This window comes from Oreochromis niloticus, linkage group LG16 (assembly GCF_001858045.2).
Source record: "Oreochromis niloticus isolate F11D_XX linkage group LG16, O_niloticus_UMD_NMBU, whole genome shotgun sequence".
NCBI lineage: Eukaryota > Metazoa > Chordata > Actinopteri > Cichliformes > Cichlidae > Oreochromis > Oreochromis niloticus.
The window spans coordinates 26,057,285-26,074,710 of NC_031987.2; the positions used below are offsets into that span (position 1 = coordinate 26,057,285).

At 42.7% G+C, this 17,426-nt stretch overlaps 1 protein-coding gene across 5 annotated transcripts in view; it reads right to left on the reverse strand.

Annotated features, from left to right (window-relative positions):
• Window positions 1–14,082, reverse strand: part of serpine3 (serpin peptidase inhibitor, clade E (nexin, plasminogen activator inhibitor type 1), member 3) — a 15,242-nt gene extending 1,160 nt beyond the window's left edge. The window contains exons 1-11 of one of the 5 annotated variants that reach the window (XM_025903500.1): window positions 14,032–14,082; window positions 11,169–11,322; window positions 9,324–9,564; window positions 4,726–5,020; window positions 3,727–4,055; window positions 2,748–2,975; window positions 2,008–2,250; window positions 1,112–1,310; window positions 904–1,004; window positions 729–815; window positions 563–646 (exon numbers count right to left, since the gene is read on the reverse strand). In XM_025903500.1, coding sequence (XP_025759285.1) covers window positions 563–646; window positions 729–815; window positions 904–1,004; window positions 1,112–1,310; window positions 2,008–2,250; window positions 2,748–2,975; window positions 3,727–3,991 — 1,207 coding nt within the window. In that variant the 5' untranslated portion in view covers window positions 3,992–4,055; window positions 4,726–5,020; window positions 9,324–9,564; window positions 11,169–11,322; window positions 14,032–14,082. The other 4 variants (XM_025903499.1, XM_025903497.1, XM_025903498.1 and 1 more) reach the window with 4 other exon arrangements.
• Window positions 14,083–17,426: the final 3,344 nt, after the last annotated feature.

Here is a 17,426-nt window from a genome sequence, read left to right on the forward strand (position 1 = left end):
TGATCTCAGAAGCTACTTGGACTGGAGACTATCTGGGAGTACCAGGTGCTGCAAGCTTTGCGGGCAGTTGTGCTTCATGCGCTAGTCTACCAAGTGGAAGGTCACGGATCAATTCCCCAGCTGGTATAGAAAGAAGTGCTTGTGCGAATGTGTGTGACTGGGTGAATGAGGCTTGAAGTAAAGAGCACTTTGCTCAGTTACTGTAGAAAAGAGCTATAAAAGTATCAGTCCATTTACAACTATGGTGTTTCAGACAAATAGATATCTAAAAAAACAGGGTGATTTCAGCTGCCTGCACATATACACAGAAGTATTTTACTTCTTTGTGATTAATAAATTATCTGCAATTTTCCCACTGCAAACCCAACCACAGTCTCCAGGTTCTGGCCCCAGTGCAAGGCTTTTGTTTTGTCCACCATACTTGTGTATAAGAAAACGTTACTCATGCATAAGTAAATAGTGCTTTTGTTGGAGATTACGTCAGACAGTACAATCTGATTTGCAATACTGTGCCAGTTTTTTGTGTTTTGCTCAAATGTGCAAAAAAAAAAAGGATAAATACCTGTTTTAATGTGTCGAAGCAGAAATAAGAAGGGTCGGTCCGCCTTGAAAACAGGAGCGCGGGATCTTTTGAGTAGCACCATAGCTGTGTGAGTAAAGTGCATTTTAAACAACCTTATATGATAAGCACTCAATTCTGTTCCACTATTGTAACAGACATTACTCACCGGTAGCAGCAGCTGCCTTCGTTCCATCCTCTGTGACTTCTATTCTTACTTCATGGAAGGCATCAGACACATAAAGACCCTCCTCCGCTGCAGGAAGTAAAACATATTGAGCAACCGTTTGCATGAAACATACAAAAAAGCTTTTGAAACAGGTATTTTGAACGTACAAGCTGACCTGATATTCCAGTGAAGTCAGCTGCCGTTGGGTTAAAGGCGTCACTGACGCCCAGAGCAGGGAGCACCGACCTCAGGTTGAATTTGTTCTGCATTTTAAATCTGCAAATACCAGACGGAGACTATGTAATTTGCTGTTTTATTTCTCGTTTTTTCTAAACTAAACCTAAAGATGGTTTTCAAGCACAAAAGTCTGTAATCCGCTGCACCTCGGCAGGAAGATGTCCATTTTGGTTCTCCGCAGGCCGCCGTCCCAGGATGCCAGCTGGCGTGCAGTGAGCTGGGCCTCGAGGGAGGACAGCGGAGTCTTCCTGTCACTAGGAAGGACCACCTGCAGACTCAGGGAGCGGCCCAGGTATGGCAGCTGCAACACGGTGTAGCGCTGTTCTGACGCTGTCCTGAATTGACCTGCCAGACAGGTGAACAAGTTCAAGTGTTTAGTTTACAGTTTCCATCAGATCTTTTGGTCATTACATGCTTTGTTTAGCTCCTTCTTGTGGCTGCTGTGCTGGGTCTACAAACCTGTATTTATGTAAGCTTATAATATTGTAAACATACACATACATAGAAATAAACCCCTTTTAGTTTTGAACTAAAGCTTGTATTAAATATATCCAATCTGAAGGGTTGAGTGCTATGATAGCAAATGATTTTTTGATGATGAAGAAATGGTTCAAAGTTCTTCACTTCCTTTAAAATACACATGATCCAAAAGGTTCTCATGAAAACAGATAAGGGGCAAAGCATGAAACATGCAATCCAAATGATGATCGGGACTGCGATGCAAGCGTAAATAATTTAAGATTCCTAAATGTTAAAAGAAGTTTGGTCATCAGTAAACCCCTGAGGGGACTTTTAAGATGAATTTCACCAAACTGCAGTGGTGTTTTTGTCTTAGATACAATTAAAATTATCGCAGCAACAGCACTTTTTTACATTTCTATCAGCAGACCACATGGGAACCAGTTGTAAACAAAGCACTGATATATTAGCACCTCATTAAGGTTTAGCTTTTAAATGCGTCTGCACCTGGAAACAGGGTGGGTAGATAAGAGAGTGGGTGGGATCTGAAGCCTTTAAGTGTCAGTGAAACATCGCATCTTACCAAAGCTAACCTCTGCAGCCTGATACATCATGGGCACCTTGATCACATTCCCATCTGAGAGCACAAAGGGCAGATTCTGGGTGTTGGTGAACATGAACTGCTTCTGCCAGACGCCCTTGAAGGCCACTGTGTTGACCAGGGCCACCTGCGGCCGGTGTCCCCACCACAGAGCCTCTGCTTGGGCCTCGCCCGAGCCTGACAGCTCACCGCTGACGCTTCCTGCCAGGAGATGCCACGATTCATCTGAAACCCACAACGGAAGGTCAATGTACAGACCACCTGACCTACAGGCCACGTAGCAGATAACACAATCTGTAGAAATGTTTGAAAATGGGTTAGAAATTCATGTTTTTTTCTCATAAGGGTTCCAAAGAAACCACTGCTTTGAAAATTGCAATTAACACTGCTTTAATATATTTTCTAACACCAGGGGGCAGAGGAACGCCACAAGCTAAAATAATATCTCTCTTATGTTTTTATTGCCAACATATTGGGAAGCCTTTGCTCAGCAGAAACAGATTATCATCATCTCAGTGAAGTCGAGTTTTAGTTTGCTGTTGTGTGGTCAGTGTGAGAGGACTTTATCTAAGTATGCTTTCACAAATGAAACAGGAATGCACAGGGAGTGCATTAAACCAAAGCACTCTGAAAAGCTCCACATCAGTGTTTATTCCACTGTGGGATCCATGCAACCCTAATCAGTGTCAGCATAAGAGTAATACCTAGTGGAGCTCTGTTACCTTGCTGGTGTCCCGCTCGCTCCAGTTGGCTGTGGGTCTGATTGGGCTGGCTGAAGTTGGTTCGGACCACGCTGCTGTTGGCCCACTCTGATGCAAGCTGTGTGAACCCAGGCAGGAGCTGGACACCGCTCTGGATGAATAATGTGCAGGTCTGCTGCAGCCACATCCCCTGGCTGTTGTTGTTCATGCTGGCCTGGGAGTGCAACAGGAAGTCTTGTACCTGGGCATCTGCAGAAAAGGAAGACACAGATGTTTTTTCTACCCAGCTGTTGTCAACTACAGCCAGAGGAGTTAGTTAGTTAGTTAAAATGATCTATACACAAGTCAAACACTGCTTTTCAGTGCTTGCTCTGAAAAGAAACCTTTATGGAATCACATCTTGCAACTCGAGTGCCTTATTTGTGCACCTATTACTGAAGCTTTTAATGAACTTTCACTGCAGTGGTCACAATGGCATAAAGATATGCATGTATAGAATCACACCTCTGGGGATTATATCTACAGCTATCTTTGCTCTTTGCCTGGAATTCTGCCACTGATTTCAATTCAGGATTTTTTGATGACCATGTCTTTCGGTGTCGTTGAAATCGTTTTTATTTCACGATAGAAGCTAAATTAGAGTCTAAAGTCATAACTAGGAAGAGGTGGTATCTTGGAGATAAATCACCAGGTGTAACTCTCATTTTGTTTGTAAATTAAACACCTAACCTCTTGACCCAAAGGCCGAGCTGAAGAAGTCGTTAATGAGATTAGAGTTGGTGTAGAGGCAGGTATTATGGCTCCAGACACCACTATGCTCTGCAGGGCGAACAGCAGCAGGAGCACTGCTCCACGCCACCTGGTACCAACAGCACCGAGGGCCACCCTCTTCCAGCCTCTTTCACACAGCATAAGGAGCCACTAATGCCACCTGAATAAAAACTTGCACTTCCATTCCTATATTTAAAAATGTTAAAAAAAGGAAATATCAGAAACCTACCATTCACATTGTAGCCCAGTGTTCCCTCCAGCTGAGCAAGTGTGTTGCCCCTGGCGCCAAGCTGCAGGAGCGCGAGAGACAAGGAGACACTAACTGGCGACACGATCAAGTTGGAGTTGTTCTCCGTCTCTGTGAGAGTCTGGTAGAGGCTGATGGCGAACCTGGTGTGCAGCTCCCTCATGCTGTCCTGAAGGCTGCTGTTGCAGTAGCTTCTCTCCACCAACCAGAAGCAAATGATGAGTGAGGCCACCGGCAGCCGACACATCTCCTCAATGCTGCACGAGAGGATGTGTCCACAGGGAGCGACACGCGGCCGAAAACACAAAATCCTGGAAGATGAAAAAGAAAGTATTAAAAAAACAACAACAACAATACATCAATGAAATCAAACAACATGCAACTATTTAAGGGTTTTATGTTTTATACGAATGAGTGGGACACATTTTTAACCACTCTAACCACCCCAGACAGGTGGATCCGCACACTGATCGTGCTGGGAACCCTGCATCCTGCTTGTGGATCACTCAGTTATCAAATGTGGCAGCCTACGAAGAGCTGGCATACAGCAAGGCAGACCTGCACCACTCAAAAAGGGAAGCTTTAATGACCATATTACCTTTTCATGATGCTCAGTGTAGTACTTTCTCCATATAAGGGTAAGCAGATTTGGCCTATCCTGAGTGAAAAGCTGTTTCTGGCAAGCTGCCACATTAAAATGATCTTCACATGTCAATACATGACTACAAATAATAACGAAACCCTGTTTAGTTAATTTAGGATTAATACTGCAGATTTCTCTCAAATAAAAAGTAAGATTTTAAATTTAGAACTACCCTTTTATTTGGAGATTAAGTTGTTGAATTGCATCTTTCTCCAAGAGGTAAAGGTAAAATATGTCAGTGCTGCATTTTTTTTAGGTACACTTTTGGAGGACTGAATGCATTTAACATGATCATTTTCTGTTGTGATGATAACTATCGGTGCAGCTGTGTGTCGTACCTGCAGACAGGTGAGGTAGTTTCCGTTTAACTCCAGCTGTTCTCTCTGACTGGACACCGACCATTCAGCCTCTGGAGCGGACCTGTGTCCTGTCTGTCTCCTGCCGTCAGTCACTGTCCCCCGGCTTCCTGTCAGTAGAACAACCCCTCTTCTGCTCTCGGCTGTCAGCCTCTGGTTCAGTCTGAAGCGGTCTGTAGTCATAAGACCGTGTTTAAAGGGGAACGCTCCGCTCCGTGTTTGCGGTCTCCGTCGGCGATGTCCGTACCACTCGTCCGGGATTCCTACCTCCGCGGGGCTATAAGGAGCCAGGCGGAGGGAGGCATGTCACCGACCAGCAAATCCCAAACCAGGCAGAGAGGGGAAAAAACACCCACACACGAGTGCACAGAGGGGCAGGCATGCATCTGAAAATGCTGCTGTGGAGACTCCTAATTGGTTACTACTAATAAAAGTCAAACACATTGAGGGATAAACCGTTTAAAAATGTATCATAAATAAGCTAGAGGCGAAACAACAGGCTGTTTAAAGCATGTGGCTCACGAATAGTTCAGCATTTTGGGAAATTAAAGTATTTTTCTGAGTTATTAGTTCTTATATTAGTAGTTAACTTTGGTAGCTTTCATATTTGCCCTTTAGTGCAGCCCTTTAGCTTAGCTTAGCATAACTGGTACAATAAACAGCTAGCCTTCCTCCGTCTAAAAGTAACAAAAACTGCATGGCAGTAACCCTTTAAGTCCACCAGTGTTACTTTTTATACCACACAAAAACTTTCAAATGTTAGCAGTAAGTTTCTTTCTGTTTCACCCTAACTTCCTGAGTCATTAGTTTAGGACTTTTTGTGTGTTTAGCTTTTTTATATACCTGTTTTAGGACAGTACATTATGATTGTCATGGTGGGGTGAAAGCTTTTTCATTGGCAGGTGTCTCCACAAAGGCAGCTCACTATTGTTATCTGTACTGAATGGACATGGCAGAGTTGGTGTCTGTGCAGTACAGGCCAATAAAAAAGATTGTGCTCGAGTTCTGTTACTTTATTATTCTGTTTTTAAGCACAGAGTGAATAAGCAAAATACCTTCTGCATCAATAAAGTGGGGTACGCTAATAAGCATAGAAAGTATAAAACATGGTTGAAACAGTCATGGATTGGCCTCACCAGAGCCTGGACCTCAACATTATTAAAGCACTGTGGGATTAACTTGACAGAGAACAGAGCAAAAGACAGCCAACATCCAAAGAAGAGCTTTGATTGTCCTTCAAGAAGCCTGGAGAACTATTCCTGAGCACTACTTATGGAGATTTCATGAAAGCTTGCCAAAGAAACTGAAGGCTGTGTTAAAAATAAAGGTGTTCATACCAAATATTATATACCGCATTTCTGTGTATGTTTGTGCATGTTTCAAAAGAATCACTGCACCTTTTCCTAGAAAAATATCTCAGCTTGCACAGTACTATGATTTGATCATATCATATCGATCTTGAGGTTATAATATTTGCGTAAGGGGCTGACTACTGCAAACACCTTGTTTTTTTGAAGGTCACACAGACACACTCACTAAGACATCCATTCTATTATACAAGTGCTTTGGCCTTTTGTTGTGATGATCAAAAGACATTTTTGCTTTGAGTGTCACACTACTGCGTCAGCATTTTTTAATTGGTATCGCTCTGTGAGACGTGGAAGCGTTGCTCCAACATGTGATGCATAACAGCATCTCAGCCTTCAAGAAACAACATTATATGTTTTTGTACAGACTTTGAATGAGGTGTTGAAGAGTGTTTAGATATAATATTGTAGGGTTACAATGTAAGCACCTTGAGACAACTGTTGTTGAGAAATGTCTGAGTAGTGATGTTATGAAACAGATTCTTCTTCCTCATCCTTACACCTACACATTACCTATGTAGTGTTCACATATGCTTCCATTACTAACATTAACCATGACATTATTAATGCATTTGGATTTTTAAAAAAAAAAACTTGAAGAATTGCAAATATTTGATCATGGTATGCCCTTTATTTAACCTAAAATCAGCTCTGTAGTGATCTGCCCCTCAACTGTCCCTCTTAATTGAGGGAATGCGAGTCAGCAAAATAAATTGTGGGTATTTTTCCCATGAAGACAGAGCATGATTGGTAGCCATCAGGTATTTGGCAGCTTTGCCTAACAGTGGATTCCAGCCTAATGGCTGGAATCCACTGTTAGTCAAAGCTTCCAATACCTGACAAAGACTTGACTAATTAGTGAAGCCGTGGCTTGGCTTCATTAACCAGAGTCACCGCATTCTTTAAAACCCAACTCTCCGACTCTAAAGGCAGGAATCTGGAATTTTAAGGACTTTGTTGGAGAACATGAGACATCACAGTGACTGACCAAAGACAATTCTTTGTAAAGATGCCACCATTAACAGCAGCTTTCATCTTGGTGGACGAGGGGCCTTTGGTGGAACACTATGTTAGAAGTTCACATTGGTGAAGTAGAAATACTGGTTTGTACTCTCTACTTCTGATCCCTGGACGTGCTACAAAGTAAGCTTCAGCTGCACTCAGAGTTCAAGACGCAGGTCAACTTACTCTACAGTGTCGCTGCAGTGTAGTGAGTAAGAGTCATAGGAGAATGCAACCTGACAAGACCTGCATAGGAAAAATGCTCTTATTTATCCCAGTAAAATGAGCACTCGGAGAGCACAACTTCCCCCGAAGGGTTATATTCAAACTTTGATGTTTTATGCTGATGTCAGCAAATCCTCAATAATGACATCTGGATTGTTTTCATGGCTCATTTGTACTGATGTACAATGATTAACGTATTGCTTTAAAGTTTGGGGAAAACAGTGAAAGCTAAAGCTTTTTCCCTGTCATTTGACCTTGAAGCATTACATACAAAAATTGTGTTTTTTGCAGCTTTACAGTATGATTGGAGCAGAATTGGCTTCTATAAGCTCTTTTTTTAAGTGCGTTATACAGCTCTCTCTAAGTTTTTATTAATTTCGCCACTTGGTATGATCTTGACTTTGACCCAAGTTTCACCAAAATTAAATCCACTTGAGCTCTTATTAGTATCTAGCATCACACAGAGTTTGAAAATGATATCTTGAAAACTGTGGAGGCTGGACTGCTAACAAAGAGACTGATGGGCAAACAGACAGATGGAACCGAGCACTGATAACACAGTCATGCTGCTCTTTGAGTAAGCGGCTACTTGGTCACTGAAGCAGTGCCCTTGCATGACAGTTACTTTGTACCAGGCTACAGTGAAGACTAAACTACAAGGCAAAGCACTTCTGCCTTTTAGTGGTCCGATTGAAGTCTTGCAGTTTTTATATAGACTGGGCCCAAGTGCAAACCCTAAGTTCATGCTCTGTCTGAAAGTAGCCATGTTAGCTCTACCATCTATTTAAGCCAACTTTTTTTTGATTGGCTGTTGCTTGTTTGGTTTTTAATGAAGTGGTGATCTTGTATGGAAGGTTGTTTCCTCCAATGAAAATGTTTTTGGGTTGGGTTTTTTTTGCCATCCATAAGAAAAAGATTTGGCTTAGTATCTCACAATTTTGAGATAACAACTCAAAAAATTTATTTAGCTCTGCCTAGAAGGTTTATTTATTTATTTATTTTAAGTGGTGGGAACAAGTTTCTATACTTTGAGCCCTGGGTGTCCCACTGCTCGACGAAGAGGCCCAATCTACCCTGGACCACAATCCCCAAGGGAGCAGGCCAGCAACCACGCCAAAACACCCAGTGAGTCACCAAGCGCTTAAAGATATCTGCTGTCTTTGACATCATACAGATCAAAGAGTGGAAAAAAATTGCAAAGTGAGCATTTAGAGCCTTCTGACACATCATTCATCCACTGACACACGTGAACACACACTTTGCAATCATTTTTAGTTTCTCCTTGGTCACTTTATATCTCTTTGCGGTTGTTTTTCACCTATTTATGCAGAACTCAAATGTAGTGCTATAAAAACTGAAAATGTAGTTAATACTCAAGATGAAGAGAAGCTCTTGATTCCTGTCTAAAGCCACCATTTCCTGCAGATCTACCTGACACTCCTTTGCACACATATTATATTATATAATAAAATTCATGATGCAAGATACGCTCCCTTAGGTTCCTGGGCACATATCTGGTTGGTTTGTTCAGGTAACGATCCATGCCAGTAAACTGTCCAGTCATGCTAACACCTTTCATGTGCACATGCATTCAGCTTTTTGTTTCCAAGAGCTTAGAAATATTCAATGAAGTTTGTTGCCTTCCGAAAGCAGCACCGTTAATTGATGAGTATTTGTGCAACTCTGTGATATCTCTGCCTTTCTCCACATAGCAGCAACTTAATCCCTAACTAGTGGAGGCTATCCCCAGGCTCTCCATTCATGTGCTTCACTGCAGTCTTCTCTCCACCCAGTGACTTTTACCCTTGTAGGGAAAATAAAGGTCATCTGAGGTCACAGTGTAGAAAGCAAAAACTAGAGGAAGAGGAACTATTACAACTAAAATCAAGACACAAGAAAAAAGAAGACAATAAAATGAAGGTGACAAAGGATTGAGAGAAAGCAGCTTATATATAGTTGTAGAAATGATGTGACAGACTCACTCACTCTGCTTCACCTCCAGTGGCCTACTTCCCTTCAGGCCCCGGGGCCTTGGGGCAGTTCATTAGGATTAAAGGGGATGCGGGTGTGTGGGGCCGGGCCAGGCTGCAACAACGCCGGTGTCGCCAGAGCGATCTGCCAGGTACGCCACGGCGGATTAGAGCCAGTAGTGCTGGCACTGGGAGAGGGGCGACGTGAGGGGACGTGTCCCATGCAAGCATCACCTCACGGGGACATGAGCGTGGCTCTGGAGAGTTATGGGAAAAATCTCGGTTTTACTTTTTTATTTTTTATTTTCTTTGAAGCTCAAGAAATTGGAAGTGGGTGTGGAAATAACAGGTACTATGTGGGAAACTGGAAATACCCTGAATGTTTAAGAAAGTATCCCATGCTGCAACAAAGAAATAAAACATCAATGACACAAAAGCATCATTTGTGAACCTTTTAAGAATCAGACAAAGTAACTTTAAAGCAGCTGTAATTGTAACTTTTAAAATCCTATTTCTGTTTCACTATAGCACCATCTGCTGCCAGTTAATACAATCTCTTCACAGCCTAGTCAGACATCTGTTAACATTAAAAAGTCATAGTGGGACATAATTAAAACGAATTTGTTAGGGAAGGCACAGATAATTAGGTATATTTATATCGATTTGTCAGGGTTTGCACACCCGCCTAAGGTCACAAGGCTGTGTTGTTTAAACAACACCTAGTTGGTACAAAGAGTGCAAATAAAATAAGCAGCCCAAACTGTTAACATAAAGCAAGATGAATCCATGCTTAATGTTGTTTATGCCTAATTCTGATGCCACCATCCAAATGTCACAGCAGAAATTGAGATGGGAGTGGCACCTGCATACGTTGCTCAAAGCAGTCTGGCTATTCTCCAGTGACCTCCTGCAACAACCAGGTATTTTCACCAAACTTCCACTCACTGGATATTTTCTCTGTTTTGGACCGTTCACTGTAAACTCTACAGACGGTTGTGTGGGGAAACTGCCAGTAGATCATCCATCTGGCACCAACAACCATGCAACAGTCAAAGTCACCTTAATAACTTCTTCCCCATTCTGATGATCTGATGTAATGATGATCTGATTCAGCATGGGCTAAGTAGATATTTGTGTGAATGAGTGGCCAGCGAGTGTATAATTAAAATAGTAATGAATACAGAGTTATTACACAATACACTGTAAGGAAAACTATACTGTTCCCCTTTATGCTAATAGCTTTATTAAACATACTGTGAAGAGGTATACTTATGGATATATAATAAGTGGGCACTTCTGACTCATATCTATAGGGCTGATTACCAGTGATAACATCCATCAAATCAAGTGATAGTATTTGAATCTGGTAATCAATAATCAATCAGACCTATAATCAGGTTTTCTTTTTTTATATATATATTTCTAACCAAATTTTTAAACCCACTATCCTCCTTTTTCTGTCTTTCCTGCCTCTACATTGTGTCTTGTCTAAGTAATTTTCAGATCTTTGTTTGGTTTTTTTTACATGTTGCAGAGCCCTGTAGTCCAACTATTATTCATTTCATTTTATCCCAATATGTCCAACAGTTTCCTTGCAGATTTTTTAAAATTTTATACATTTAAATCTAAGTTGTTGAACAAATTTTCCAAAACTCTGTCTGGGATCTCAGGATCTCAGCTTGCAGACTGATCTGTTTTCCAGACTTGGCCTGAAGAAGTAATATATTATACAAATCTCTGTGTTGATTGGTGGATGATTACATCACCTCCTCAGGGTTGCAAGATTTCACCATGACAACCAATGTGCACTAATGTTGGATTTTTCTTCTTCAGACTGTGGACCACACAGGCAGGCTCGCACCTGCGTAAATGCTCAAACAGTGCAGAGAGACAGGTTTCACAGTTCGAGCTGAAACGGTCGTTAAAGATTTTCCCGAGACGCAGAAGAGAGTTGCAGACCTCAGTGAAGGCAGCTGTGACACATGCAGATACTGTTTCAGTGAGTCCTGGAAAACCTGTGGAGAGATTACCTGAATTTATTCATGTGGAGATTACTTCAAAGGCGAGACACAACTTTTAAGTAGTAATAAAAAGAAAATCACTAGAAGTGAAACTCTTGTACTCAAATTACATCTTAAACCTCAACGTTCAGCACAAGAGGGCAGCACTGCATTGTATTGAAATACTTTACTGTAGTCTGCACATTCTAAGAAAATTCTCTTAAGAAGATGTCTTTTTCATTCATTTAAGTAATTTGTATTTAGGGAATGATTTTTTTATTATAACAGTGCTTCTTACACTGCTGGAAAGCCTTTCCCCATAAACTGTGCCACATCTGTAAGGAAAAATGCATTTGAAGGTTGAACAGCAGATTGAGTATTTGGTTGGAACACATGAGAAACTTGCCAAATCTCTTCTGCCAATGCCAAACAGCTTATTCTGCTGTTGACTCTTATTTTGAGGTTGTGGTACCCCAGGTGCTTACAATCGTATGCCTGATGAACAGCAACTGTGAGCATGGACCCTGCTACAGCGGTCTTTTGGTGTCTGTGCCAAGCATGCCATGTTTGACTGATCTGGATATGGTCCTTTCCACAAAAGTTGCAGCATTGTTTGGTGTGAAACCTGGTACCATCTCCAAATTTAAAGCCAAGTTCCATATAATGGCGGATGTCAGAGACAGGCCACGAAATTGGCATCCCAAGAAGAAAAAGAAGACGCCACAGGAAGACCGTTTCCTCACTGTGTCATCACTTAGGAACTGTAAACTGTCTTCTACAGATTTGCAGGATAATATGGCTGAGGGCTCTTTACCCAGACAAGCCAGAACACACTGCACACAGCTGATCTCCAGTCTCATTGGGCTACAGGAGGCCTCCCATGACTGCCCTTCAGTGTCAGGTGCTGGTGTCTGCAACATGTGCACTGGAACCTGAACATGTGGAGAAACTTTATGTTATAATTTGTGCAGATTCTGTCTACGGCAGTACACACAGAACACCATGCTGATTGCTGCACTGACACAGTAACAGCTTTTGGTGGAGACGTGATGGTGTGGGGAGGGATCTGCCTCACTAGGAAAACGAGCCTTGTCATCATTGAAGGAAATCTCAGTGCAGAGATTCTGCAACCAGTGACAGTCCCATATCTCCACAGTCTGGAACTGAACTCTATCTTCCAAGATCACATTCACCTCATAGAGCAGGGTTTATTGGAGACTACCTCCAGAATTTAAAAATGGAGAGGATGGAATTACCTGCCAGCAGTCCTGACCTCAACCCTGCTTATGGGATCAGCTTGGACATGATGTTCATGCCAGAGTGACCAACACAATCACATTTACCTACTTGTGACAAATGCTGGTTGAAGAATGTGACGCAATACTACCGAGGCCACTCTTTGTTAAAAGAATAAATTATTAAATTGCCAATTTGTTTTTCGTCTTCAAATTTCAGTTATCCAGTCCAGTAAACAACACCAAACAACAGCCAGTAACAGAATCTGCTGTTTGGCATTGGCAAAGAAGATCTGGCAAGTTTTCATGGGCGCAACCTACAAATGCATTTTCCTTACAAATGTGGCACCATTTAAGGGGAAATAAACAGGCTTTCCAACAGTGTAAGATTTATTGCCAAGAAGCATCACTACAAGAAATAATTTCCTTACTTTTAGTGCCAAGTTTAGATAAAATACTCCCTTTGAACAGAAAGAAACTTGCAGGAGAATCATGTGTGTGTTATTGTTCCTGAATCTTGTATCCTACTCTGTGGTGCAGCTTTCTGTACCTCTTGCACTTTTTATATTTGCACAAAATGTCTTTTATTTTCACCATCTGGCTTCTTTTTAACATGCAAATGATCTTGTGCATATTTTTTTAATATACTTACCACACATCTGACCACATTTACGTTTACCATTACTCTTTATGTTTGAATTAAGGTTAATTTAAGGTTTTTAACTACTAAATTACAGGCTATATGAAAAAAAGAATGAATGAATGGGATCTTAAGTACAAATCAAAATAAACACATCCCCAGTCTGTGTATCTTAAAATGTGGAAGGAATTTAAAGCATTTCTCTTAACCTGAATGATTGCTTTCCCTCTCGTGCTTCTCAAATTAATTTATGGCTACATTTCTTTGACCATTTAAGACCACATGACTGTAGGGGAGACCGGGGATAGTTGTAACATTTTTGACATTTCTGTCTGTAAATTGGAGCTCTTTTAAGGTAGTGGATTCAAAATGTAATACAAAGTATTTACATGTCTCTGCTATTAAATAGTACAGCTATTTTCTCTGCAGCACAATTACTCATTGCATGGTATGGTCTCAAACACAAAGAGTGAAATGTTACAATTAACCCCATAGCCTGGGTTAGTTGTAACATATCCTGGGGTGAAATGTAACACAATGAAATAAGGGTACTGACAAAATGTTAACATGTAATCTTTTTTATTCAACATATGAATGCACTTAGAGCCGTTGATATAGCTATGTGTGTGTGTGACAGAATGCAGAAATCTAGTTTTTGAACATATTCCAACCCCCCAAAAAAGACAAATTATGGAATTTTCTGCAACTGAATATTTCATTAATTTTGGATGGGTCAACTTTGCTTGCCAGAGACAGAGAGAGGCGTTGAAAGGCTGCTCCAACGGAACTTATTTTTTCCGGAGGAAAACACGAACACAGTGTACAGTCCAGTCTTAATAGCTTACTTACAGCTGGGCTCATCAGGCACTCTTCTTGGCTGCAGTGGTTATTATTATATTTACATGCTTCCAGCTCCCGTTTTTGCTCCGTGACAGCTCGGACTTTTCCTTTCTCTCCCTCCCTCACTCACAGACACATAACGTGTATGGCAGTCCATTCTCGCTGCAGCACGGACTACACTGCCCATGATGCTACATTCTTTAGGGCCATGCCTGTAGCATTCTGCCTTTTAGCTTAGCACAACAACAACAACAACAAAAAAGCGCTCTCTCACCCAGGAAACACGCAGAGAGAGAGCGCGTCACCATGTAACCATGGCAACCGTAACGCTGCCGCCTGGAACAACATTACGTAGCTGTCAAACAAACCCAAACAATCCTGACCCGCGACAATATGAAACAGGGAAGTACCGCCGTGTAATCCATTTATTTCAACAAAGTAACTGTATTCTGAATACCACCTTTTTAAACGGTAACTGTAACGGAATACAGTTACTCATATTTTGTATTCTAAATACGTAACGGCGGTACATGTATTTCGTTACTCCCCAACACTGCCAATGGCATTAACCGCATATACAAAGGTGACCAGTGAACCTCTCTCTGCTGATGTCGTTGCCCCAACTTGTTTAATATAAGTTAAAGTAATAGTGTGGTAAGTTGTAACATCTACATTATTGTTACAACTAACCCAGACTGTTGCTGTTACAACTGACCCAGACTCCTATAGCCATGAACCAGCTAACATTACAGCCAACGGCTAAAACATTAGCACTAAAGACCTACACAGAATATATCCCCATAAATTATGTTATTTGTATGTCTAAGTTTGATGAGTTTAACTGCAAAGCAGATAATGCTATTAGAAATTGAAGTAAAAAAAAAAAAAAAACAACTTACTTTTTGGCATACAAATTACTTTTTTTCTTCTTAAATTGTCTGTGTTTGACAAAATGTGCTGATTTTTTCACATGTGATAGAAGAACTGAATTGGGCAAGTAGAGGATGAATCACATCATTTGAAACTTAGCCCTGATTGGAGAAATCGGAAGTGTTACAACTGACCCACGTTACAACTATCCCCGGTCTCCCCTACTCTAACTTTTAGTAGCTTCTGCTGCTTTCTCTGTGATAGCTTTACATATTTTATCCACCAACTTTGAAATACCCAACAAGTTTGCAGATCCATGTACTTTTCAGCACTGTTAGTGTGTCAATCTTATTTTGGTCTGGATGGGCCTGGGCCCCCCTTTCCCTGGCGGGTTGCAGAGTATGGGGGTGCCTACTGGGGTCAGCGGGGAGCTGGCCCCAGGGAGGGGTCACTTGCCCCTCCCTTCCTTCCCTCTCCATCTCCAGCTGCCTCCCTCTTCCCGCTCCACCACAATCACCCACACATGCAGGGCCTTGGGGTAGGGGTGTGTCACCAGGGTGCAGAGGAGACATCCCCCCCCTCTGTCCCCTTCTGGCTGCCTCTGCCTCAATTTTATCCCACAACTTAGACATTCACATTACTCACACTTTCATTACACATACATATAGGATCTTGGGGGTGGGCACGCTACACGGATGCCAAATTACCATCAGGGTGTACACTTCACCCCTGGCGTCGTTGCCCACCTCTCAATTTTAAATACACGTAGACATTGAGGGCTAGCAGGAGGGGCTATACGCTTACCTGCTGCTCTGGCAGGTAGCTCCATGCCCTCCTGGGTTTTAAATGCACCTTAGAACACACATGCATCAACACTACATATGAGCGGGTGGAGGGAGGTTTGGAGTCTTCCTACACCCCCGTTCTCTGCGGCCTGCTGGAGCGGGGGGGCTAGGAGGAGGAGTTGGCCGTCCGACTGGGGTCTGGAATGTGGGGCCTCCCTGCTGCTGCGGAGTCGGGGCGGTCTGCTTCTCCCCACCGCAGGGAAAAGGGTAACACCACCTGGGTCTGGGCGCAGTTTCCCCCTCCAGGGGCAAGGGTACCTAGACCCGGGGCTTAGAGTACGCTTGGGGAGTGTGATTGTGTGTACAGCGTCTCTTCATGTCTGTCTCCACGTTGGGTGAGTGTTGAGTAATTGTATATGAGAGCATGAGGGTGGGAATAGATGTTTGTATCTGTGTGTGCCTGTTTGTCTGTGTCTATATGTCAGGTTGGGTATCAGACGCCACCTCTCTGGGGACATCTCAGGCCCTCCAAGGTTTGGAGGCCCATCTCCCCCACCACTTCCCCTGCCGGTGGCAGACGCCCTCAGACATCGGTGCGTTGGTGGTTCTTTGTGTCCGGGGGTGGGCGCCCAGGTACCCACCGGCTCACTCCTTGGCGGCTGCTTATCGGGGCATGGAGCCTGGGGCTCGCTCGGGCCACTTCGGGGATGGGGTGCCCTTGGCCTCTCGGCCCGGGGCTCGGTCACTCAGGCACAGCTGGCTGCCGGCGGAGCTCACGGGCACGTCACTGCAGCCCCCCCGGCTTCTGCTCCGCGGCTGCTGAGTGACCCCTCATCTGGGACTCTCCTCAGCTCTTCTGGGATAGTGGCGCGGCTGCCCCTCTGTTGGTCTTCCTTGGTCTCTTGTGTTCTGGGGGCCTCTGGATGTCTGGAGTTTCGATCTCCTCCATACCTGCTTCATGCCCTGGAGGTCGGGGCAGTGGCCCCCCACACCCTCTAGCAGATCATTACATGAAGGAACCTTTTAAAAACAAGCGCGTTCATGCTCACAGGTGCACACACAGGTGATCACACACAAACTACACCCTTTTTGGCTCCTACCTCAAAGCACACACTGCGCTGTCGATCTCACGTGCTGCACAATAATGTTTAATATTTAGTATTTACTGTCATATTCCCATATATCATTGTGATCTTGTTTATTACTCTCGTTTTCTTCTGCTTGCTTTCTTTTTTCTTTCTCAACAGGTGATCCAGGTGATCGATATATGTATTTTTTGTCTGCTTATTCTGTTGGTTTTTGTTTTTTGCCCTTTTTCCCCGTCCCTCTTCTCAGGTTTTTTTTTTTTTTTTTTCCCCCCCTCTTTCTTTCTCCCCCTTCTTTCCACCAGTCAAGTCTGTCCCGTATTCAGCAAGTGAAAATAAAATAAACAATAAAAGGTGAATCAAATGGACCATTACGGCAAGGCTGGGATGGTCCATTTGGTAAAGTAAATCCGTTGGGCATCTTTCTTCGCCTTTAGACAATAATTCTGATGGCAAAAGAACCAAACGGGACAGGTTAAAAGAAAAAAAAAAAAAAAAAAAATCTTATTTTGGACAGTGGCAGGCCGCTGATTTAAGAAAACTTTTTTTTTTTTTTTTTTTTTTTAAGAAGAGCACTGGTGACCAACCTACTACCTGCACGGCAGTTTATGGTGAGCTTAAAGAGCTAGACATTTTTCTATGCATTTGGCAGCTTAATATTTGA